At 46.0% G+C, this 26,798-nt stretch overlaps 1 protein-coding gene across 1 annotated transcript in view; it reads right to left on the bottom strand.

The window, feature by feature from the left end:
- Positions 1-7,313: 7,313 nt before the first annotated feature.
- Positions 7,314-26,798, bottom strand: part of SHISA6 (shisa family member 6) — a gene marked incomplete at its 5' end in the record, with an annotated part of 242,040 nt that continues 222,555 nt past the window's right edge. The window contains 3 exons of the mRNA XM_027130791.1: positions 7,314-7,877; positions 9,496-9,648; positions 13,425-13,481. Coding sequence (XP_026986592.1) covers positions 7,327-7,877; positions 9,496-9,648; positions 13,425-13,481 — 761 coding nt within the window. The remainder of the gene's footprint in view (positions 7,878-9,495; positions 9,649-13,424; positions 13,482-26,798) is intronic.

Genomic DNA, 26,798 nt, shown 5'->3' with positions numbered 1-26,798 from the left:
ATCTCACCAATTTAGAATTAGTGACAACTGCGACAGGGGCCACATTGAGGTTTAACTTTGAGAATCAAAGAGGAAAATTTGAACAAATTTTGAGTTAATGATATTTAAAAGTGGATGTTTATAGAGAACAGATGTATGGTTGCCAAGGGAGAGGAGGGGTGGAGGAGGGAAGAACTGGGAGGTTGGGATTAGCAGATGCAAACTATCATATATAGGATGGATAAACAACAAGGTCCTACTGTAGAGCACAGGGAACTATATTCGATATCCTGTGATAAACCATAATAGAAAAGAATATGAAAAATAATGTATATATATGTATAACTGAATTACTTTGCTGTACAGCAGAAATTAACAATTGTAAATCAGCTGTACTTCAATAAATTTTTTTAAAAAGTGGACGTTTAGCCGATTTAAGAACCATGTTAAGCATGTTCAGAATTCCTTGACTCAAACCTCTTGACCGTTTTTATATCAATTACACATTAGTCTTACCTGTTCGGTAAGGAAGGTCTCCTGTGATTTTCTATGAGGAAACATATTGCTAGTCTAATCTAGCCATTCTGTGTATGTGTAAGCACTGTAATTAAATTGCACTTCTCTAAAAATAATTTTTTTTGCCAACTCAGAATTTTGTCTTCCTTTGGGTTTCCTTCCAGTAATGAATATAGATTAATGAAGCTTTGCTCTACTTGTAATGTGTGTGTGTTTGCTGTGTGTCATCATGGATTAACGACACCACGACCTAGAGGTAATCCACTGTAATAATGATTGTTGTAGTGAGCAAAACAGGTTTCAGGATATGTGTGGTTATGTGTTATTATGTATTCGAAGAGTAAACAGGTTTATAACTTTGTCCTAGGTAAAGAATGCCATTGGTAAGAGATAATAAAAGCATTTTTGACTATTAGCTCAACTCAGCCAAGGAGAAGGGTTTTAATTACAAAGGAGCTGGGCAGTTGGTAAGAGAGTATAACTGAGTGTGGATTCTAGGAACTACAGAGGTGCTGAAGCTGGCAGAAGGCCATGTCCTGTTTGGCAATACTTTGTTTGCTGAAGCAGAGCCCACCAGTATCTAGGTTATGGGGAAAATTCAGAAACACAGAACAACAGATGACCTTAGCAGCAAAAGTAAATATGGGCCAAAGGAAATAATATAAAAAAACAAGTCCAGAGAAGGAGGTCTTGAGCAAGACTCCGAATCTAAATCAGTTTTCATGGCACAACCTCATTCTCTGGTTAAAATGTCATGGCTATTTAACCACCTGTACTCTGGTCACCCATGGCAACTGCAAGCACTAACTCTAAAACCAAACTGAGGCCTCATGTCCCAGAATAATAATACTGGAGTCGATGAATATGGATACAAGGTTGTAACTTCTGATTCTGCTTTGAGTTGGTACACCTTATCCATTGGCACTTGTTCTAAGCCTACCTTCCTACATTCCTTTTGTTCACCATTTAAAAAATCTAACTTGCATATCATACAATTCACCCATTGTAATATACAATTTGATGATTTTTGGTAAATTTATGCCATTGTGGGCATCACCATAATCCAGTTTTACAATGCTTCCATCACCCTAAAATCTTCCTCATTCCCATTTGCGGTCAATCTCTGTTTCTGCTCCCACCTCCAGTGATCTGCTACATCATTTTGTGATTTTTAGTTACCTTTAGTTTTGGCTCTGTGTTTGTAGAAGCAAGCATGTGGCTATTTTAAGAGACATAGGTTATGTTGAAACGGCTTTATTATTTTTTTAATCCATAAATATCTGTTACTGACAAAAGTGGAAAAATCCTTAAGACTAAATCTTACTAAAGTGATATCTGTTTACAGTACATACAGAATGTGCTTTGACAGGTAAGTAGAACGATGAGATTTGTACAGAAGCAGCAGTTACAGGAGCACTGCTCATCGTGAAGCTTACTTACGAGGAATGAAGAAACTGTGCAAAGGTACAGATAGAAAGGTACTTTTCATCAGTACTATCATATGTAATAAACATGGAATCCATAAATTGGGCTAATGCGTAAAAATGTTCATTAATCTCCCCTTAGGAAATTGTGTCCCCAAACTAAAAACATTACAGTAAGAATTGCTTTTTTTTTTATTAGAGAATTTCAATAATTCTTTACTACAAAATGTCTAGTTGAGTTATAGAACTAGAGGAATATTGCCACTACGAAGCAAATGAATGAGTCCTCCCAGGCAGTGGCATTCAAGGGTCACAGCAGGAGTGGACAGCAGAGTTGAGCAGGGGTCTTCCTCTCCCTCAGGAGGGACGGTACTAAGAAAACATATGACGTCATTTCTCTGACTGATGGATGGTTGATGTGTTTGTCGATTTACAAGATGGGTTCAATGATACTGAATTGGACTCTCAATTCTTGCTTCTTCACAAGCTTTCACCGGGAGGATGACAGTGTCACAAGGAGGGGCTAGAAAGGTACTGGGATGGGGTGGGTGCCCACCTCTTAGCTGCCCAGGGGGGATGTCTCCTCCTCCTCCAGGTGAACGGAGCCCAGTGTCTGGACTCGGTCTTCAGGACACAGGTTCTGGAGGGGGATATAACATCCACTGCCCCACAGGGGCTCTGCTGTGCATTCCCCTCTGTGGCTTGGAATGCGTTTCCAAGCTGCCCTCAAATACAAACTTCATGCCATTGTGGGCCAACCTCTGGACCTTTCTCCTCTAGCCTGTCCCCTCTCTGAAATCAGAACCAGCTCCCTCCAGCTTTAAGGACTGCATCAAAATGAAAACTTCAGAATTCCCCAACGACACAGACACCTAAGATGATTTAGGTGTGTCTAGATGGGGGGGGGGATTCCATGACACATGGTTGGTAAACCACTGAATGGGTAGGCTGTTACACCGTCAGACAGGAGAGCATCCCGGGTGGTTGCGACCACAGGGCCCTCCCCAGGTTCTGGAGAGGAGTCTGGTGGCTGCCTAGGGCATGTGAGGATGCCGCCGTGGGGTGGGTGGAACGGGATGTGTGCAGCCCAGTTGAGGAGAGGAGCGGGTGCCAGTGGGGAATGGGAGCCCTACATGTAAGAGCGGGATGAAACTTCAGAACTCCTTTGGTCAAAGCCCCTCACTTTACAGATGGGAAACGGAGGTGCTGAGTGAGAACGTGGCTTGTCCTTGGTCGCATGGCAAGACGGAGACAAAGCCGGGGCTGGAGCCACGTCTCCAAGAGCCTCAGCCCTGTGCTTTTTTCCTGCTGTAGTACGCTGCCTTCTGAAATCAAATATAGAGCCTAGGAAGACATAGCTTTCATATAGAACCTGTCACTAAGATGCTGAACTTATATATATACATATATATATATATGTATATATATATGTACATATATATATGTATATGTATAAAAAATAGGAACCCTGAAAAACACTTCATTGAAACACAACGAGCTTCCTTGAAAATACTGCAGAGGCAAGTTTCCCAGGTTTGGGGAGGATGGTGGAGGAAGTCACGTGGGGGGAACAGAGCAGGTGCTTCCTAGGACCCAGATCATGGGCAACCCTTGCAGATTACCTTGGGTCAGGTCCACAGTTGCCTGTGAATGGAAACTTGAGGCCAGAAGGCTGGTGGCAGACAAGATATCTCTGAAGAAAATGGATTGTTTGGTGGCAGGGTTATTGGAACGGATATTTCCCCATGCTTGGAGAGTCATGAGGCTCTCCAGTCTTTAGGGGCAAAGAGGGATCTGTGACGCACACAAGCAGGACAGGCACAAGTGAGATGGAACAGTGGCCGAGAGCCCTCAAAAAGGATATGAATCTTTGGCCAGAGCAGGAGCCTCTGGGCTAGCAACAGGCTGGGGCAGAGGCTTCAGGGACATGTCAGCTGTAGGAACCAAAGCTGATCTTTGACCCATGAGGCCTCTGACAGAGCAGCTCCCATCCTTTATCTCGTAGGGGCAGGAGGTGAAGAATAAACCAATGAGGCCAACAGAGACCTGAAGAGTGTCTCATTCTGGGACTGTTTTCATTGAGAGCTCTACATTTCAGAGCCAGAAAGTACAGCAGGACCAGGGAAAAGAAAGTATGGATGGAGAGAGGTAAATGGAAGAAAAGGGCAAGGCGGGGGAGATGAGAGGGAGGAAGGACTGAATGGGCATAGAAGACTGAGGTCAGTTTCCAGGTAGGAGAGTGGAAAGAGGAGAGAAGACGTTTGAATGAAGAGAAGGGTTGGAACTTTCTAGAAGGCAGACCCATCACCCAAGACACTGGGGAGCCGTGAGTGCAGAAGCCCATTTAGGGGGTTCAAGGAATTTATGGGAAAGCCTTTGTGACTTATGAGCTCACGGAGCCAGAATTTCACTGGAGGAAGTGAGGCAGGAAAGGTGGAAGGACATGATAGATTGTGAGAGCTTCGCTGTCATCAAAGGCCAAGCAGATGAGCAAGAACCTTCAGGGCAGGAGAGAACCCATGCAGACCGCAGTGCATTACCAGCAGAGCAATGGAAACTCACACAGAGAGCCGGACAAGCAGAGGGAAACTTTGGGCTTTGGGCTTCCCTTGCTGGGGGAGGCGGGCTTCCATTGTCGGGGAAGGGCCAGCCCTTCCAAGTGTGGTAGTGGCCACCAGCCTGGTGAGGCTGGAAGTCAGGACATCTGGGTTGCAGCCCCAGAACCCTCTCTTATCTGCTACAAGAACTTGTCCGGTAACTCAGCTTTGCTTATTCTGCAGACATGGATGGCATGACCGATAAATGAGATACTGCTGTGTCCCAGTTAAGACATCACTGTGTGGATTTTGAAATGAGGGACTGAACTGGAGCAAGTCTGTAGACTTCTTTCTCTTATTTCCTTCCTTCCTTCCCTCCCTCACTCCTTCCAAACCCAAGGGTGAAACAGAAGAATCATTTAAAAGAAGTAATGGTTCAGGTAGAAGTTTTTGATCCGAGTGATACCAGAGGTTTTAAACTGGGCAGCAGGAATGCTGGGATGAGAAATGTTTCGGAATCAATCTATCAAACAACCCCTGAGACAGACACACAGGGCTGGGAGGAGCATCGTTCTGAGGGCTGGAGGACTTGGTGCTGAGATGATGCTTCAGACACAGAATGAGATCTGGTTTCTGGTTCAGATACATGTGTGTGCAGACACCTGGGGAGGGGATTCTCACCCACTCACGTCCTTTCCCCTCTGCACCAGCAGGCAGCCTTCAAGGGGACTGGCCGAGGGCTGGATTAGAGAGCAGTGGGCAGAGAGGACCAGCTGTGACAGGCACACATTCGTTTCCAGGAATCGTTGATTGCCTCCAGCCCAACCCTCTTAGCCTCACCTTCTGGACCAAAATCTCATAAACCCTTAGGGACCAGCCCTTGAGAAGGTTTATGTGTTTGTAAGGAAGGAAAGCAGAGTTACCTCTGGCCTCACAGCCTCACAGACCCAGTGGTACCACCCCATTGGGGACTTCAGGGCTGTGTCCCTCACCCCCAGCTCAATCCCCTCCAGATTCATGTGATGGTGAGCCTTGAGGGGAGGGGGGAGAACAAGAGCTTTGGAATTCTTGAATAAGTAAGAGGAATCAGTCAATTGATTTCTCTGTGGATTAGATTAAAAATTCCCAGGGCCGACACTGGGGAGTTCTCCCTGCCCTGCCCCCCTATTTAAAGGGCCATACATATTGTATGCGGAACTGGGGAATCTAAAAGCCCAGTTTAAGGTTTTTGCTTTTGGAGTCTGACCGTGGCGGCAGTCACATTTTTAGTATCATACCTTCACCCAATAGTCTGAAGCCGATTCCCCCAGCTCCAGCCCAGGGAGGTACCCTGGCCCTGAGAATGGGGGAGCCCCTTCTCTCTCTCACCCCAGGCTCTAGTCTCCAGGGAGTGGATGCTGCGTCGTTCACTGTCTGCTCTCCAGGTGGCTGTCACATCCTGCCCACCTCCCAGGCTGGAGGCAGAGAAGAGATGGGCTGGCGGGGGCAGCCCCCCAACAGAGCTGAGGTCATGGATCTGCCTGGCGCCCAATGATCCCTTTGGGGGAGCGACTGGGGAGCTACTCAGTTAACTCCCAGACCAATAGCCTGGAGTACCACTATTTGCGTCTGCTAATGGGTCTCTGTCCCTTAGATCCAAAGGAGGCACTGGTTTGTGGAAGCAGCAGCCAGGAGAGAGTCATGGAGCTGCAGGAGAATGGGAGGGGTGGGAGGGGTGGGGAAACAGGCAGAGAGAGCAAGTTCTAAACAGAGAAGGGGCCAAGCAGGGGGGCAGTGATGGGGAGAGAGGAGCAGGCAAGGTGCAGGACAGCCACCTGGGGTCCTCCTTGGCTGGGGCTGAGCTGCCCCTCTATAGAAGCCAGACGTGCGTGGTGGGAGCCCTGGGCGATGGGAATGGCGAGCCCCTGAGGCCCAGGGCGTCACAGTCGCCTCTCCACCTCCACTCTCTGGCCAGGGGCAGACGCCTCTTGGGAGGAAAGCAGGGGAGGGGAAGGCAGGCCAGAGTAGCAGGTCACAGTTCAGACCTAGAGGCCTGGAGGAAGTGTGGAGATCACCAGGTTGCTGGGGCGGGGGGGGCACCGCAAAAGTCCCTGCACCCCGTCCCTGCTCTCTTCTGGAAGGACTAGAGCAAAGCTCCAGCGAACCCAGGGGTGGAATCTAAGGCTGGGGGAGGGGCAGAGACTTGTGGGCGGGGTAGCCAGCTGGAATGGGGCGGGGTTCCCACCCATGGAGAGGCAGCTGAAGGAAGGGAACCCCTCCCTGTCCCGGGGCTTAGGGGAGGGGCACAGGGCCCCAGGGGGTCGGCGGAGGACGGGCCACCCAGTGGGGACCAGAGAGTTCCAGCAGGCAGAAGAGAATCATTATTGTGCTTATGGACACAGCAGCTCCCTGGCTCTGAGAGAGCGAGCGGGCAGTTTTTAGGCACTAGATTTCTGTGATGCGGTTTTAAGTAAATGAAGGAGACCGAGTAGCCTGTTCGGTCAGGGTGAGCCCCTTGACTGCACCCACTGGCCAATTCAAACCCAGGCAGCTTCGGGCCAGGGTCAGGCCAGGGTCTCTGAGCCCCCAGGATGGGGAGGGGGGATGTGGGACTGAAAGGGAGTTGGTGACAGTCGGCGGGGGGGGGGGGGGGGGCGGGCGAGACTGGGGCCTAGCCCCGCTCCTCCCTCCCCTTCGATTCTTCTGGAAGAGTGAGGATGATCGCTCTAGATCCCAGGTCCGAGCGCTGTGCCAGACCACCGGCCGTGTCCCAGGAGTATGGCTTCCCGGGCAAAGGCGGTGCACCCCCAGCTCCTACAGAGGGGTCGAGGGAAGGGAGCCATCCAGAGCTGGAAGCTCTGCTCTCGACCCCTCCCTGCCTGCCCTGCCGGTCACACGGTCACTTCTGTCTTGCTGGCTGTGTAGCAGGTGTGGTGGCCTGGGATGTAGTGCAGCTGTTCCACGGTGTTGTGTCTGCGTGAGGCAAAGGCCTGGCGCTTGGCTGCCGTCTGGCTGTGGCCCAGGGTGGCGCAGGAGTTACTGGACGCACTGGGATGGGAGTGCATCTTGGTCATGCGGTAGCGGTTCAGTACGGGCGTGGACACAAAGACATCCGTGTGCGAGATGGCCCGTGACAGGGACTGCTCGGGGAAGGCCGTCCGCTCGGGGGACAGCAGCGGGTCCTGGGAGTGCAGGCGCTCCGTGGAGAGCAGCTGCTCTTCCGACAGGATGCGGTCGTAGGGCATGCCAAACTCATCCGGCAGGCCCCGCTCCAGGGACAGGACCCTGTCCTGAGACATGGCCCGGAGGGGCCGGCGGGGCCGCTCTCGCGGCAGCGGCTTCTGTTGGGACATCTGGATGACATTGAGGGGGAGGGTGCCACGGGCGGCCAGGTCGGGCAGGTGCCGCCTTCTCATGTAATACTCGTCTGCCTCCTTGTCAGCTGTAGGGGAGAGAGAGAGTTTGAGAAAGAAAGAGAGAGAGAGAGGAGTGAGCTGGGGCAACACTGTGACAGTGCAGCTAGGATCCAACTAGGATCCTGCAGCCCACACAGGTAGAGGCTGAGCTTCTCCAGACCCCAGGGGTCTTGTTAAATGCAGAGTCTGATTCTGACCTAGCTCTGGGGTGGGTCTGAGAGTCCACATCTCTAAGGAGCTCCCAGGCAATTCTGATGCCCCTCGTCCCTGGACCACCTTGAGTATCCGGGGTTAATGGACTCCCTCGAGGTCTCCAGGGAGTTCATGGCCGAATAGATGGCAAGCCCATGACCCTGAACTCCTGCTCCAGTACTGCTCCTGCCACGCCATGGTCCCGAAACAGAACAGCTCCCTGGGTCTTGCTGAAACACCCAAGGAGCAGCCGGCAGCTTTCTGATGAGGCTCAGAAGCTCTCTCCAAGGAAGTTGGGCTGCAGAACAAGACTCCTGCTAGAATAAAGCAGAGTGCTCCACCCAGGAGGCGCTTGTGAAAATGCTTACTGGTAACTTAGAAACATAGTAACACCTTCTCTGGAGTAACAGCCTATGCCTAGGAAGCCAACACATGGGCATCCAGCCTCCACACAAGCACAGAATCAAATCTACGTGTGCTTCGCCTGTGCCCACGGCACGAGCAGGCACCTCGTTCAGATGCTCCGCCCATCTCTCTGTCCACGAGGCCCCCCAGGCTCACCCTTGAACTCACCCAGGACATGCACAAGCCTTCTTTGCCCCACATTTCAGGAATGAGGCTTCCTACAGACAGCCTTCCAGATCTCTGCAGAATGTGGGATTCCCATTTTTAGCCATAGAAACTCACTGTTCCACCTTGGCGTTGGCTGATAGGGGCTCATGGGCTGAACTTCTATCACAATAGGTTACCCTGTACTGTCAAGCACAGGCTCGGCCCTGTAGCTGGGTGGTCATCGAAATAGACTCATTGGGAAATGGAGGCAGAAGGTCCAGGGGTTGGAAAACTGGAAGAGAAGACCTCTCCTGCCATGTACCTTCTTGACATTGTAACATCTGAAACCCATCAATCCCTAGAGCTCCCCAGACTCAAATGGCAGAGCTGGGACCATGGGATGTACTGGGCTCAACTCATGAAATGGGGTCTGTGCGTGGAGTGGGGAGTCTCAGGTTCCCAAGACAGTGTTAACGGGGTTAGGGAGGGAGCTGGTTTATGGGCCCTTCCACAGCCGGTATCTGGGAAGAGTCTCAGAGAAAGCTCTGTCATTGAGAGCCTTTACTCCAAGACAGATAGAGAGCAAGGAAGGCCCAGGGTTTGAAGAAGGCAGGTGTGGGGTGAGGCTGGGGAAAGGCTTTCTCTTATAGTTAACCTGGTACATGAGTCGAAGCACTGAGGATCCCATGGCCTCCATTCTACTGAGGGAGAAGATGGACTCACGCTCTAAAGAACAAAAACAAGGGACTTGTCTGTTCTCTTCTACTGTGCTACACCTTGCTCTTTGCTCTTGGGACACCCCGCTCCCATGCCCTCAGGTGCACAGCAGGAGAGTGAGACACAGGAAGATGTTGTGGAGGCCCCAGAGGCAGACCCCAGCCCCAGGAAAACCCCACTTACTTAGCCTCTTCAGGGATGAGTACTTGCTGGGATGGGTCTTCACTGCGGACTCGTAGGATGGGGGCAGGTGGGCCAAGTTCTGGAAGGAGCGGGAGAAGGAGAGGTCATAGGGCTCGGTGGCCGATGTCAGGATGTTGTTCATCCGAGGCTTCTCTGCAAAAGAAGGGAGGGGTCATGGCGTTAGTGGGGACAAAGGCTGGGGGGCAGACAGGAAGGGAAGCATTCAGGTTCCATCTCTCATCCCTGTCCTGCTTTCCTGGCCCCATGTGCTAGGACACAGGTGATGCTGGTGACTCAGCCTCCCTCAGTGCTCAGCTTCAGTTGCCAACAGGCCGGGGGGCAGGTGCTTTGGCTGCACTGGCCATGATGGCAGGTTACCCTTCCTTGTATGGCAAACTCTTTCTGCCGGTATATCACTGGGCTGTCTGATGAAAACGTAAGCCTCATGGAGCTGGGTGAGGGGTGTCATAAAATCATCTATTTTGGTGTGAAGGTTCTATCCTTTCCCCAATAGCATTAGGCATACTAGCTCTCGGGCTCAGAAAATATCTGAGTTTGAAGGAGGTAGAGTGACCCATCTTGTCTGCATACCCATAGAACTGGGTCCAGGACCCAGCTCCACCGAGACTACAACCCACACTGTCCGCGAGGTAATTTCACCTCTCATGCCACCCCTTCCACCTTTGGCTTCTCCAAGCCCTACAACTGACAAGCCGCTGTGAGCTACAAAGCCATTTCCTCTTGTTCCTGCTCCTTCCTCTGAAGCCCCCTTAGCCATCTCTGAGCTGCTGGAGGAAAGAACGTGGGCAAAATGCCTAGTACATCATTCTGTTTTTCTCCCTCCATCCCTTGAGATTACAAAGTCTAAGAGAGAGAAGGGAGAGTTGTTCAGTGCCAGACCTGGAGAAAAGAAGTGGGGAAGACATGGAAGGGAAGAACAAAGAGAAGTGAGGTGAATGACTAATGAGGTGAATGAGTTGGGCTGGGCTCTGGGGGCCAGATTAGGAATAACACAGGAGTCGGGGGAAGAGGAGATGCAGGTACGGGTGCTGAGTGGCCATGAAGATGGGGTACAAAAAGGAATAGAGATCCAAGGCAGGAAGACAAGCATGCCTTGGTGCTTGACTGACTTGAAGCACGGCAAGAAGTTAACAGGTATTGCTGGGGAAACGGTGGTACCATTCCCAGAAATGAGGCAGCTGGCTGGCTCTTGCATCATCCCTCCATCCTCTTGGTTTGGGACATCCAAGAAAGGGCAGGCTCTAACTTTGGACAAATGTATCAGTGGTCTGTGTCTCCCTATGCCTCTTGGCAAAGAGGGTGCTGTGAACCGTGGGACAAAGAGGACTCCTAGGCTTGGTCCAAGGGCAACCTCAGTACAGGGAACTCCTGGCTTCTGTATCCCTTCCTGCCTTCACTGGTACCCTCAACACTGGGGATGGAGCCAGGGGAGCCCAGCCAATGAGCTGGTGTTCGCGCCAGCTCAGTACATATGTGAGGGGGTGGGGGATGCTCTACATCCCTGAATGATCAGAACATGCTGTACTGAAAGAGCCTCCCTGACACAGATCGGGACAGATACCAGGAAGTGGAGTGGGTAGGAAGCCGGGAGCACTGCTACCCAGAGCTGGGTAATAGCCACAGCCCCTTAGCTCTGGTTTCTTCACTTTTGGCCATGCTGGAGAAGAACGAACTTCCCTCTGCCTGTTGGCATCATACTCCCACTGAGCGCATCACTCAGCTCACCCACTTCCAAATGCAACATTTCTGGATATTCTTACCCCTCACTGTTCTCTAAAACCTGCCACTGAGCCAAAGCCAGACCTTCCTTGCTTTTTCCCTCCACCATGATCGCCCCTGTCCCCTTGCTCATGCTCTCTCTCCTATTGCTATGCCCTTCCTTATTCTTCCTCTATGCAAATTCTCCCTTCCCCCAAGACTCTTTGCTATGACAACATCACATCTTTAAAGCCCCTATTGCTCTTCTGGTCAATACCACCCAGTTTAGTGTCTATGTGGTCTCTAATCATTTGACTTGAGTTGGTCTTGCTGATCTCCAAAGATTGCAATCTCCTTGATAGCAGAAGTCTTGCTTTCCAATTTTTCTGATGCCTTCATAGTGCTTGGCCCAAAATAAGGATCCAATTAATACTCATTTGCTAATCAAATAGACACAGGCTGCCTCTTCTCTTGAGAGCTGCTCTGCCAGCTCCTGGGAAAAGTGTAACATCTAAGGGAGGAATGCAGAGAAAACCCTGCTTCCGCTAGGCTGCGAGCTGTTCAAGGACAGGGATCGGGTCTCATCTACACTTATCTCCTCATCTCCAGGTAGAAAAAGAAGACAGGAAGAAGAGGAGGGAAGAATGGTTCCTCCTTTTGTATTCAGGGGCTGCGCTTGTGTTGGCTTCTTCCGGGGAAAACCAGCTCATAGTTACTCTTTCAGAATGATACTGAGCTAACAGAGCATCCTCGTTTGCCTTTTCTGGCTCCTCTCCCTGCTGCTGCTTCATCACCAATGGGCATCCCCCAGGCTTTCTGCTCCTGCCTTCTGCTTTTCTCTTTCAGCCTTCTTGCACAGATTGCCCCTACTCCCAAGGCTTCTGTTACCGCTTCCAAAGCATAACTTACATCTTCAGCTGTCATCTCCCTCCAGACTTCATGTCTGCATTTCTGACTGCCTGTTGAGTGGTTTTTCTTGCAAATCCTACAGTCCTATCCGGCTCTCGATGTCCAGATCCAGGCTCACCATCAACAGCTCCATCCTCAGTACACTGGTTGCTTTCCTGATTCCTTAGATTGTGTTAATAAGACCCTCCATTCTTCTCATTGATCGTGGCTTTGCATTTTACTCATAATTGACTTTCATCAGCCATATTCAGTTAGTAACTAAGTTTTCCCAATTCTTTCTACAATTTCTTTCATATCTGAACCCTTCTTTCTCTCCCCACTGTCCACATCACCACTGATACCAGCTTCTTTTAACTGATCTCTCTGATTTCTTCCAGTTCTAGTTTCTCCTAGGCCCGAAACCTGAAACACCTTATTAAACTGTTGCTTTCATCATATATTTCCACTAGGAGCTGAGCACTGGAGGGGGACATCAAAATAGTCCACTTTTGTTCTCCGAATTATAATGCAGAAATAGAGCAGATAAGAGGGGTAGGTCTCTCTGCCAGGTGAGCTGCAGAATTTATCTTTGTTTTGAGTTTCTCTCTCACTAAAATTTAATGGTGTTTTCATTATTTCATAGCAAAGACAGAAGAATAATGATAGCTCACAATTTACGTGGCTGTCACGTTCTATGAAGTTTTGAGCATGTACCAAAAAATAGTTGTTCACTGCAGTTCCAAATGGTAAGTTGTGATCTGGTGGGAGGACGTTGAAACCTAAGAGGGAAACATGGGTTTGTAACCCTTTGGCGATTTGCTGCCATGCCTGTGCTCTGCAACTTTCAGGTTCTTCCTCTGCTGGGAAGCTAAAGCTCAGGTCATCCAGTTGGGTTTTGAGTTTTATTAAATCTTAATTAGTTTGGGGAGCATCAATAGAATTTTTCACATCTCATGTCATTACTAAATGGTACCACAAGTAGCCTTGGGCAAAGGAGAGTGTTCACTCCTTGCTGTGGACACATGGAATTTATGGCTGCAAGAAGTGATCAAGATTGCAAGTGAAATGCGTTAAGAAAGGGGCTTACTCTTTCCCTTTCATGGCAGAAGATTACTCTGATATCGGAGACAGACACTAGGGGGACAATTGTCTAAAAGTGAGAGAGAGGCATTGTGGCCCTGGAGGAGGGCGGGTACCTGGCTCCTTGCACCTTAGCTTCAATGAGCCAGTGACCATGTTTGATGCCATAATAGGCATCAGTAGTTAGGATGGAGCCACCTGGAATGAGGATGGAACGCAGAACACTCTCAATCATCTCTCACCATGTGTAGGGGTCTGGGTAGCGCTGCTTAAAATCGGATGGTTATACTGATGATCACCTGAAAATCACAGAAAAAAAATTTTTTAAAGAAGAGTTCAGGAATTCCGTGGTCTCTCCAACACAGAACCACCTCTCTTGACTTCTACTATGCTTCTCTGAGTCAAAGCAAGCACTTCTTAAAAGCTCAGACCTTTGGCTACCCTAGAAATGGGGCAGGGTCCTTCCTCTGCTGTTTTTGTCTCTCTCCTTCTGCATTAGGGCTTCCTCTGTCACCATGATGACCCGCCCACATCTGTGGATCTGGCTGACCAGCAATAGAGGCTTTGTTGGGGTGGAGGAGGAGAAGGATGGGGACTAGGGGACATTTGGCAAATACACATATGTGAGATAGAGAACTGGGCAGGGGAAATAGATCCTTTTTTGGGGTGGAGGGCGTTCAGGTATGGTTAGCCAGGAAGAGGATGCCATAACTTAAAGTGCTTACACTTTATGGGACTTTGATTTGTCCCAGGTCTTTATGCACAGGTATCTGGGTGCATCCTGAGATGTGGCAAGCTGACGTGAACTTCCCACTGCCTGGGATCCAGAGTCCTGGGTTCTAGGCTCTGCCCTGCCTATAAGTAACACAGCCTGATTTCAAAAGCATTGGTTTTAATTAATAATGCAAAAGTCCACATTGATTGAACAAGCCACAAAATTAATAGAGCCATAGTTGCTAAAGCCAGGAGTTCAAGGTATTCTGAGGGCTTCTAAAACTGAATGGTTTGGCTTACCAGTAAAGCACAATTCAACATTACATTATGGCTTCAATTTGACATTGTATTTTTGGGTTTTGTTGGTGCATGCATCTAATTTCAACTAAAGCAAGGGAAAGAGGAGGCATGAGGTCTTAGCTTTAGTTTTAAACCGTGGGTCACAGCTCTACCATCCTCTTAGGTCTAGGTCTGCTTCCATTTCCTGGATGAAACCATCTTTCCTACCTTGGCATTATACCTTCTGGCTACTCATTCTTAAGCTCCTTCACTAGATCCCTTTTTCTGTTTTATTCTCTAAATACTAGTGCTCCATAAGGCTCAGGTGTCTTCATGAAGACTTAGGCTCCACCTTCTTGCCCAAATTGATAGGTCTCAAGTCTACACCTCTAGCTTGAGGTCCATCTGGTCTGCAGGGTTAGATTTTAAACTGCTTATGGCCATCCCTGTGAAATTCCTGCTCTTAGCCCAAACCATCATGTCCCAAAGTGAACTCATCATTTTATTCTCCCAATGCTCAAGCGCTGTCCATGGTACTGACGTTCCATGGGCTTGGAAAGCGAAACTTCAGTCCTCATTCACCATTTCCCTCCCTTCATCCTCCGTATCCATCCAGTGAATCCCCAAATCCCCTTCCTATGACCATATCCTAAATCCAGGCCCACAATGTATTTTTTTTGTTCACATTTCTCTTAGTTCTAGTCTCTGGCCATTTCCAAGACAAATCATCCTGTGTGCTCCTACCAGACAAAATTTCCCATACCAATGGAATCATTTATATCATTCCTTTGGTTCAGACCAGGGTCTTTAAATAGTCATGGACTCTATCCAGTGGGGTATAGGTTTGGGCGGTAAGCCAGCATTTCTCACATGAAGATATTCTCCCTTCCCAAAACAGAATATTAAGTTATATCCAGGGAAAAGCTATTTGCCAAATGCTGAATCAGTTCTACCCTGGATCTGGATTTAAGCAAGAAGAGAGAATCCAGGAAGGGAGATAAAGGATAGATTTGTTCGGCTTGTCCTCCAGAGGCAAAGAGAAAACCAGTGTCATTTTTCTGTGTTGTTATTGTTATTTTTTGTTTGTTTTTAAACAATATGGCAGCATCAAATAAACAGTTGCAAGAAATGAGAGAACCCAAGTTAAATGGTGGCAGTTAGAAATACTTCTAATCTTTCTTTTCAGAATCTAGGTGTCACCAGGAAAGGGAGATGATTCAGGTTCATTTAATAATCCCTGGTAACCAGCTATGGCCCAGGCTCTGTACTAAACACTTATTTATTTATTTATTTATTTAATCTTATTTTTTGACTGCGTTGAGTCTTCATTGCTGCGTGTGGGCTTTCTCTAGTTGCGGCAAGTGGGAGCTACTCTTTGTTGCAGTGTGTGGGCTTCTCATTGTGGTGGCTTCTCTTGTTGCAGATCACGGGCTCTAGGCACATGGGCTTCAGTCGTTGTGGCACATGGGCTCAGTAGTTGTGGCTCATGGGCTCTAGAGCACAGGCTCAGTAGTTGTGGTGCACAGGCTTAGTTGCTCCACGGCATGTGGGATCTTCCTGGACCAGGGCTCGAACCCGTGTCCTCTGCATTGGCAGGCAGATTCTTAACCACTGCGCCACCAGGGAAGTCCCTCACATACATTTTTTAAACTAGTCTTTGCAATGATTTTCATTTGAATTTATATTATTGACCTACCGATTTCCAGACACTGCAAAAAACTCCTTAAATATCTTATTTGAAGTAATTCTTATAATTTTGTTTACAGCTGAGTTTACAAACAGGATAAATGTCTTGAACTTAGATATTTTGTTTACAAGTGCAGGGCTTTTCCTTTTGTTTGAAACTTCAAATATTTTGCTAACATTTTATTTTTTTCATATACTGGCATTAAGGAAAAAAATTTAAAGTATAGAGGTGAAAAATTAAGCCATCTTAAAATAACCATTGTGGCATTTTGTTATATTTTCTTTTGTTTCCCTCCCCCTATACATTACTATGTGTATGTTTACATACACACACACACTCACACTTAATATTGCAATGAATAACCATTTGCATTTTTCACTTTGCACAAGTGAGAATCAGATTACAATGCTTAAAATGGAGAAAAATATGGTGATTTGATCCTCCCATATGTACGAAATAACAAATGCATAAGGTTATTCATTGTAGCATTTTTATAGTAGCAAAAGAAACAACCTAAATGTTCATACCTATATGTACATACACACACACAGATAAAGGTGTAGTTTCCACATATGTAAATAAGCATATACTGCTTTTAATCTGTTTCCTGTATACTTAATGGACAACATGTCTTGAATATACTTTTATGTTTTGAAATAGTCTTTTATATGATTTCACAATAGTCTTTTCTATAGAATAGTCCATTGTATATATATATATATATTTGTGTGTGTATATATGTATATATATATATATACATTCCCCTATTAACCTATTAATGTGTAGTAATGTGTATTTGGATTGTTTAAAAGTTCAAGAAATGTACACCAAACAACCTTGAACACAGCTCTTTGTCCATGTCTTATTTCTTTAAGCAAATAACTGAAAGCAGGATTTCTTGGTGAGCACACTGCCAATTGCCTGATGTGATGAGGTGGGTTCATGGATTTCCTCATATTGAACTATTCATCTATTCGTAGGAAATACCTTACTTGATTTTTATGTCTTATTCTTTCCTTACAACCGTGGATCCCATTTGCATATATCTCATTTAATTCCTATGTATTCATAAAGAAAATTTGCATTTTTTGGTGCTAACATGGCAGGTTTTTGTATCAAGATAATGATTTTGTAAAATCAAGTGCATAGTGTTCATCCCTCTGTATGCCTTGAAACTATTAATAGAGCATATGAGAGATCTGTTCTTTGAAAGTTTGAAGGAAGGCAATAATAAAAATGCCTGGTATCTTTTGGGGAGTCCTTCGGTTTGCAGGGTGGTAGGGGGTTGGCTTGTTATTTCACTGACTGTACAACAACTTCGAGAGACAGATGCTGTTAGCATCACCAATTTAGCATTAAGGAAACTGAGATTTGGAGAGGTTGAATAATTTGCCCAACAGGTGAAGCTGGGATACAAATCCAGGCAGGCTGGCACTAGAGCCCACATCCTTATGTATCCTGCCTGTCATACTTGGCAACATTTTCCTTGCATATTGATTCACCCACATTTTCTAGTTCTACCTTCAGTTTGTAATTTCTATTTTTCTTAAATCCGTTAAACATTTGAAACTTTATTAGCTTAAAACTGTAACATGCCCTCAAAAAGCCTCTATATAGGAAATTATATTCCTTTTCTCAGTCTTGTGTTAGTATTTTCTGGATTAGCAATTTATTCCCGTTAGTCTTCTTTTTCAAACAACTGCCTCTTTACACATCAGGGTTATTTTCCTCTTCAAATCATGATTTTATGCTTTCAGATTTGTTAATTCCTGCCTCCTAATTTTCTTTGGTTCGGTTTGTTTTTCTTTTCTAATTTATTTTTACTCTTTTCTGTCCACAATATCGGGTCTTTAGCTCTGAATTTGTCTCTGGCACAATCCCATGAGCATCAATATGCAATGTTCTTATTGCTGTTAAGTCCTAAATGACCTGTAATTACAGCCTTAATTTTCTCTCTGACCCAAGACTTCTGTAGAAGAGTGTTGTTAACTTTCAAAGCGTTTGGGTTTGTCGGTTTGAACTTTTGCCATTTTATTGTATTGCGGTCAGAAAACAGGGCCTGTACAATTTCTGCTTTGAGGAATTTATTGAGGTTTTCTTTTGGGGCCAATATATGATCAACTTTTTGTGAATGTTTCATGAGTTATTAGAGAAAAGGTATTATTTTCTTCTCATAGAGTATAAGTTGACATATATCTATTAAATCAGATACATGAAATATATTATTCAGTTCCTCTCTATCCTAACTCATTCTTTGCCTACTTAATCTGTCAAAGACTGAGGGAGGTGTCTCCAGTTCTTCCACCACTGTTGGGTTCCTGTCATTTTCTCTGTATTCGTTATAGAATTGGTTTTACGTATTTCATAGTTACATTGTTCAGCACAGAAAAAGCTCATGGTGCTTATGTATTCTTTGTGGCTTGTACCCTTTTTCAACATTAAATAACACTTTCTGTCCTATTTCAGGCCTTTTTTTTTGCTTTAAGTCAGCTTGATCTGATATTTATATTGCCAACCCAGCTCTCTTTTTGTTTGCCTTCTCCTGATAAACTTTGCCTATCCTTTTGTATGTAACCTTTCTGTGTCATGTTGTTTTATGCTTATCTCTTGACAAGAGTGTACGATTTTACGAAAATTTACCTATGGGCCAATTGGAGCTCCTTCTCTAGAAATTAGGAACCATTAAAAGAGAGAGATTTGGTCTCTCTGCATGGCTGGACCTAGGCCATGTAAACTAGGTAGCTATGGCCAGTCTTGTAGATTTGGAAGAGAGAAAATCAGTCTTTAGAGACTATGGCACATCATATTTTACAAAAACATGGTGACAGTTATATTTCTAGTCCCACACGCTCTCCCAAAACCTTCCCATTCCCCCATGAGATATGGTCTCTTCTCCATGAAACTGGAGGGCCTTCCTGACTGCCTCAATGAGCATCGCGCAGCAGAAGTAACACTGCATGCCTACCACAGCTCTCTCTCTTCTGACACACTCAGCCTTGGATCCCAGCCACCATACTGTAAGCAAGTCCAGGCCATGTGCAAAGGCTGCCTATAAGGGCTGACAGCTCCAGCTCAGGTATCCATCAACAACCAGTGTCAACTGCCTTTGACTGCATCAACTGTCAACAGATGTATGAGTGAGAAAGACTTCAGATGATTCCAACTCCCAGCCTTGTAGATGTCCAAGCTAACACAAGTGGATCAGAGACGAGCTATACCCACTGAACCCTGCCCAAATCAGAGATGTGTGAGCAAAATAAGTGTTGCTTTTATTGTATTGTTCTCTAAAATTAAAATTTTAAATTTGAGATCATTGTAGATTCACATGCAACTGTAAGAAACAATACAGATATCTTGTGTATCCTTTAGCCAGTCTCCCCAGTAGTAACATTTTGCAAAACTATAGCACTATATCAAAACCAGAATATTGACATCGATACAGTCAAGGTATGGAACATTTCCATCAGGAAGCGGAAATGATTCCTCACGTTGCCTTTTTACAGCCACACCCACTTCCTTTCTCCATCCACCCCCTTACTAACCCCTGGTCACCATTAACCTATCCATCATTTCTATAATTTTGTCATTTCAAGAGTGTTATATGAATGGACTCATACAGTATATAACTTTGAGACTGGATTTTTTTTCATCAAGCATAATTCTCTGCAGAATCATCCAGGAATGCATCAATAGTTCATTCCATTTTATTTCAGAGTAGCAAATATTCTGTGGTGTGGATATACCACAGTTTAACTATTCATCTGTTGAAGGACATCTGGGTCATTTTCAGTTTTATGATATTATGAATAGAGCTGCTATAAACATTCATGCGAACTTTTTTGTGTCCAGATAAGTCTTCCCTTATCTGGGATAAATGCTTAGGAGGGCAGTTGCTGGATTGTTTAGTAGCTACATGTTTATTTATTTATTTATTTTTAAAGAATCTGCCCAACTGTTTACCAGAGTGGCTGTACCATTTTACATTCCCACCAGCAATGAATGAGTGATCCAGTTTCTCCACATCCTTGCCAGCATTTGGTGTTGTCAATATTTTTTATTTTAGCCACTTTTAGCCTTGATAGCTATGGAGTGATATCTTTGTAGCTTTTGCTTGCATTTCCCTAATGGCTAACGTTGTTAAACATGTTTTCATGGGCTTATTTTTCATCTGTTTATCTTCTTCAGTGAAATGTCTCTTGATTACTTTTGCTTACTTTCTAATCAGATTGTTTACATTTTTCCTGTTAATTTTTGAGAATTCTTTTTATCTGCCAGATAATAGTTATTTGTAGGATACATGATTGGTAAATATTTTCTCCCAGGCTGAAGCCTATCTTGTCATCCTTTTAACATGGTATTTTGCAGAACAAAACTTTAAATTTTGATGAAGTCTAATTTATCAGGTTTTTTTTTTTTTTCCTTTATGGATTGTGCTTTTGGTGTCAAGTCTAAAAACTCATTTCCTGGCCCTAGGTCCCAAAGATTTTCTCCTTTCTTTCAACATGAGTTATAGTTTTATGTTTACATTTAAGTCCATGATCCATTTGGAGTTAATTTCTGTATAAGGCATGAGACTTAGGTTGAGGGTTTTTTATTGTTGTTGTTTGTTTTTTGCCTGCAGATCTGATGTTCAGTTGCTTTAGAGCCTTTTAAAAAGGCTCTCTTGGGCTTCCCTGGTGGCGCAGTGGTTGAGAGTCCGCCTGCTGATGCAGGGGACACAGGTTCGTGCCCCGGTCCGGGAAGATCCCACATGCCGCGGAGCGGCTGGGCCCGCGAGCCATGGCTGCTGAGCCTGCGCGTCCGGAGCCTGTGCTCCGCAACAGGAGAGGCCACAACAGTGAGAGGCCCACGTAACGCAAAAAAAAAAAAAAAAAAAAGGCTCTCTTTCCTCTACTTAATTGCTTTTGCACATTTGTCAAAAAGTCAGTCAAACATATTTCTGTGGGTCTATTTCTGGGTTTTCTATTCTGTTCCATTGCTCTACATGTCTATTCCTCTGCCAATACCAGACAGTCTTGATCATTGTGGCTACATGATATTTCTTGAAATTGAGTAGACTGAGCGCTCCCACTTTATTTTTCCTTTTAAAAGTTATTTTAGCTATTCTAGGTTTTTTTTTTTCCCTTTCCACATAAATTTTAGAATATTGTCTGTATCTTAAAAAATCTTGAGAAGATGTTGATAGGAATTCTGTTAAATCTGTATATTATTTGGGGAAAATTGTCATGTTTACTCCATTGATTCTTTCATCCCATGAGCGTGATATGTCTCTATTGTACCATTTTAATTCCTTTGACTTTTTTTTTTTTTTTTTTTTTGCGGTACATGGGCCTCTCACTGTTGTGGCCCCTCCCATTGTGGAGCACAGGCTCTGGAGGCACAGGCTCAGTGGCCATGGCTCACGGGCCCGGCTGCTCCGCGACATGTGGGATCCTCCCGGACCGGGGCATGAACCCACGTCCCCTGCATTGGCAGGCGGACTCTCAACCACTGCGCCACCAGGGAAGCCCCCTTTGACATTTTTATTATATCTAAAAGTTATTTTCTTGGGGCTTCCCTGGTGCAACAATAGTTAAGAATCTGCCTGCCAATGCAGGTGACACGGGTTCGAGCCCTGGTCCAGGAGGATCCCACACGCCACGGAGCCACTAAGCCCGCACAACTTCTGAGCCTGCGCTCTGGAGCCCGCAAGCCACAGCTACTGAAGCCCACACGCCCTAGGGCCTGTGCTCTGCAACAAGAGAAGCCACCACAATGAGAAGCATGCACACCGCAATGAAGAGTAGACCCCGCTCACCACAACTAGAGAAAGCCCGCACGCAACAACGAAGACCCAACACATGCCAAAAATAAATAATAAAATAAACAAATTTTTAAAAATAAATAAATAGAAATAAAAGTTATTTTCTTAGTGATTGCTCTAGGGATTACAATATGCATCTTCACTCATTACATTCTTTAGAACTAACTTATTTCCAGTAGAACATGGAAACTTTCCCCAATGTTGCTCCAATGAGCCCTCCCCTATTGTACTATAATTGCCATATATATTATCTATTTATCTATCTATCTATCTATCTTTCTATCATCTACCTATGTATATGTATACCCAATACTACAGTATTAAAATTATTTACAAAATTTTAAGTCTTTTCAAAAAGTTAAGACATGAGAAAAATATGTGTGCTGAGTCTCTCACATGAACCACACATGTATTGTTTCTGGTGTTTTACATTTCTTCCTGTGAATTTGAATTACTGCCTGGTGCCCATTTCCTTTCAGCCCATGAAGTTTCTTTAGTATTTCTTATAAGTCAGGTCTGCTATCAGAGAATTTTCTCAGTCTTTGTTTATCTGAGGATGTCTTTATTTCACCTTTGCTTTGGAAGGTTAATCTTGCTGGATATAGAATTCTTGGCTGGCAGTTTTTCTCTTATCACTTCAAATAGGTATTTCCAACTGCCTCTGGCCTCCATGGCTTCAGATGAGAAGTCAGCCATTAATCATACTGATGCTCCTCTAATGTGGTGAGAGGGCAAGGGTGTCACCCAACACTCCAAATCGAGTGGGTCCCTTCTGACCTAACAGTAGCACAGTTGCCAGTACTCATAGCCTGCCCCATCCTGGCAGAACCTCTGTGATGACTGATCTGTGGGGAGGCTGGGAGAAGTCCTAGGCAAGAATGTCATAAACTCTCACTATTCCTACCTGAAGTTCAGCAGTTTTTCACACGTAAACACTTCTCAGATGGTTGGGTACTTTTTGATCAATTTTTAGAGCACTGAAATGGCTGTTTGTATCAATGTTGTCCAGTTTAGCAGCTGTTTGATGGGGAGAGGATTTGCTCACCTTCTCACTGGGCTTCGGCTTACCTCCTCCAGGTTTTAGGATACTTTCCCTGATCACACCCCTGCTCCTGTTTCTCCACCAGGCTGGTGGAGTCTCCCTCGCAGCCTGGAGACCTCGGTGCCCAGCCAAACAGACGTTGGGGGGGAGGTAGGGAAGAAAGGGGAGCTCTGGCTGGGTCCTTAGACTCAAGGTGGCTCAAAGGTGTTTTCAAGCCTTTTGGTATCAGTAAAATCCCCAATACATTTTAGGCTGAGCATTTTGTATCCAGAGAGAATGAGATCTGTGTCCAGACTCATTCACACATTTTAATAGTTAGAATATTGGCTGGGAAAAGTAATTTGGTATTGAAGACACTTCGTAGGAGGGCATAATAGGTTCCAAAATTCCTCTACCCTGAGATAAAGGGAATTACTTCTTGCTAAAACCTGATATATTTTCAGAAATAAAGAGAAAATTCCACATGAGGCTTTTTGCTGGCTTTGCTGTAAGTGGGGGCTCAAGGGTCCCCTCTATCTCTTCTTGGTTGCCAGGGGCAACACTGATTCCATGTGAAGACCACCCGGGGCTCCCATCAAAGCAGGTACTTGTGGGTCCCTGTAGAACAGTGTTTCTAAGAGTGGCTCCATGCAGTCTTGAAGGTTCCTTGGAATTGCCTCAAGGGCTACCGTATAAGAGATAGAGTCTGGTCGGTGATGTTTTACACTTGTTGCCCCGACCCTGGCCTCACCCAGAGCAGCTTGGTTTCCATCTGTCTTCTGTATTGGGCTTCTACGTAAGATTTCATTTGGAGAGACAGTTCCAGTGTTTGCAAGTTTAAAATCAACGGATCAAGCTCAGTATCTCATCTTAAAGGTGAGAAAAGAGGCCCTAAGAAGTGAAGTGACCTGCCCAAGATCACAGAGTTGGTGGCAGACAAAGGACTAGGTCTTACTTGTATTCTTTCATGGTGCATCATGGGCCAGAGCTTGTGTGCTATTTACAAAGACTCCCTTGTGTTCTCCAGCAGGGGTTCCAAAGAACTGTGCATTTTCTGGTGGCTCTGCCCCTCTTTGCTAGCTGCACGTGGCTGTAGCGTACACCTGGCTTCCCTGAAATGCTTTGAATTCTGGGGGTGGAGGGAGAATGGGGGGCGGTACTGGGTCAAATAAGTGTTGGATCTTATCCTTCCTCGTGGATATTCACCATGCATGTTAAAAGCTCCAAGAAGTCTAGCCATGAATAACCCATTTCATTAGTTATTTGACCATTTTTTTAAACCTAACGGTCAGGGTGCAGACAGGAAACAGATATACATCCAATTGGGTATTTTAAGGGGACTCTAATAAAGGAACTATTTTCAAAGGTGTGAGCAGGATTTAGGAAACCCATAAAGGGTAGAACAGTACCCTGGGACTAGTAAGAGTTGGGGGCTTCATTCAAACCTGCTCTGGCTGGTAAAGGAAGGGAGTGGCTTCTGCAGCCCAACGTGGGAGAGAGCTGTGTAGACAGGGCCCCCTGACCTTTAGATGAGGGACAAAGCCGGTCCCCCATGAATGTACCAGGAGTTAGCCTAGGAAATAAGTCTCCCAACTTCACTCTCCTCCATCCCTTTGATCTCTTGCCAGGATTCGCTGTTTACCAGACCCAACTAATACCCATAGAACAAACTATTCCAATGAAGCAGTCCATAAAGGTCAGCACCTAGGAGACTGAGTCGGGTGGGGAGTCAATATGGAGGATCAAATGGAAAAACCATCCAACGCAGACCTGCTAACTCTTCCTGACAAATGCTACTCTACTACATCCCGAAGATGGTCTATGGGGGTTTGGGCAGATGGTGTTCTAGGTAATGGAGTTTTGGGGTGAGTGAGCAGCTAGGTCTTTTTTTTTTTTGGCTGCGTTGGGTCTTCGTTGCTGTGTGCGAGCTTTTTCTAGTTGCAGCGAGCAGGGGCTACTCTTTGTCGTGGTGCACAGGCTTCTCATCGCCGTGGCTTCTCTTGTTGCGGAGCATGGGCTGTAGGTGCGCGGGCTTCAGTAGTTGGGGGACGTGGGCTCAGTAGTTGTGGCGCATGGGCCTAGTTGCTCCGCGGCATGTGGGATCTTCCCAGACCAGGGCTCAAACCTGTGTCCCCTGCATTGGCAGGTGGATTCTTAACCACTGTGCCACCAGGGAAGCCCAGCAGCTAGGTATTGATGTGGGAGAGTCAAAAGCAGAATTTGTGCCCTACAAAAAGTTGGGAGGCTAACAGTCCCAGGAATTTGCCTGGAGCTCCTCTCTACCGTGATGTGCATACAGTGTGTTGGATTTGGTCTCTCCTTGGACTAATCAGTGGATCACATCTCCACTCCCTCAATTCCCACTCTCCCCTACCCCTTTCCTTCAGGGAGTCCTGGGCCTTGGCACAGTGCCCAGTCAGAGCCATCAGCCTCCTGATGGATTGAGCTGGATAACATAATTCATTAGCGCTCAGGATTCATGGATCGATATGCTGACAAGACTATAAAGTGACAAAACGATCTCCATTGGAGCTCCAAGGCTGCTTGAAGGAAGCAGAGAAGTAAGGTGGGGCCCACACACCTAGAGCATCTGTGTAGACCATCCGTGGTGAGCAGGTCTCTTAGAACTGGAAGATTCTGCAGCCCCCCACCCCCCGGCCTCTGCAGCTGTGGACATTGTTGGATCCGGCAGTGAGTTTCCTCATAGTGGTGTCTGGTTTAACTGCTAAGGGAAGTGGCTAGTTTTCTCCGTGGAGCAAACAAACTGTGTGCTTACATGTGTGTGCATGCAGTTCTGTGTCTGCGTGTTTGCTTATGTGCATGGTTGGAAGGGGGAGAGGGTGAAAGAGAAAGAGTGATTTGGTTGGTGGTGGACATTCCTGCTGTGAATTCAGTGATAGATGTAGCAAAAGCAGTTTCCGTTGAGTGAGTCAGAGGAAGGTTACAAGGGAACAAATAATACCCAAAGACATCAACAATGATGCGATTAATGGGTTCCTGAGAGTACAAAACAAAGAGGTAGTCTGCATATTGGTTATAGATTCTCAAGTCTCTGGTCTCACCAGCACACGCTGGAATTGCTATGATAGCCTCTGAATTTCCTCGCTGCCTCTAGTCTTTGCCCCTTTGGGTCCACCTTCTGCACTCCTGCTAGAATAGTCTTCTTTAAAGAATTACTTTTACACAATTTTTAAAGGTTACTTTCCATTTACAGTTATTACAACATATTGGCCATATCCCCCGTGTTGTGCAAAGCAGCCTTGAGTCTATCTTACACCCAATAGTTTGTACCCCCCACTCCCTCACCCCTATCTTGCCCCACCCCACCTCCCCACTGGTAACCACTAGCTTGTTCTCTATATCTGTGAGTCTGCTTCTTTTATGTTATCTTCACTAGTTTGTTGTATCTTTTAGGTTCCACGTATAAGTGATATCATACAGTATTTATCTTTCTCTGTCTGACTTATGTCACATAGCATAATGCCCTCCGAGTCCATCCATATTGCTGCAAATGGCAGAATTTTCTTCTTTTTTATGGCTGAGTAGTATAGAATCGTCTTTATTAAACACCAATTTCACCCTGGCCTTTAGCCTGTAAGTATTACAAACTACCAATAGGTTAAAGCTTAGATGCCTAACACCAAAGACTTTTGAACTACTATACCTAAGAATGACCTGAGGAATTCATTTAAAAAAAATTGAGCCCTTCCCCCATCCCATGAATTATGTGTTAGGTGACCCTAGACAGGCCCCAGGAATTAGGGTTTTTTTTGTTTTTTTTTTTTGTGGTAGGCGGGCCTCTCACTGTAGTGGCCTCTCCCGTTGCGGAGCACAGGCTCCGGACGCACAGGCTCAGCGGCCATGGCTCACGGGCCCAGCCACTCCAGCGCAGCATGTGGGATCCTCCCGGACCGGGGCACGAACCCACGTCCCCCGCATCGGCAGGCGGACTCTCAACCACTGCGCCACCGGGAAAGCCCAGGAATTAGTATTTTTGTAAGCGTCCTGGGTGATACATCTGCAGCTGGAATCTGGACCACACTTTGAGAAATGTGGCAGATGTCACTGCATTTTCGTATGATTTAGGCCTATTTCATCTCCCTCAACACAAC

This window comes from Aethalodelphis obliquidens, unplaced genomic scaffold (genome assembly GCF_003676395.1).
Source record: "Aethalodelphis obliquidens isolate GAN/ISIS:26980383/991018 unplaced genomic scaffold, ASM367639v1 scaffold38, whole genome shotgun sequence".
NCBI classification, from domain to species: Eukaryota; Metazoa; Chordata; class Mammalia; order Artiodactyla; family Delphinidae; genus Aethalodelphis; species Aethalodelphis obliquidens.
Note: the sequence above shows the minus strand (reverse complement) of the source record. Positions and strands in the feature narration are given on the sequence as shown.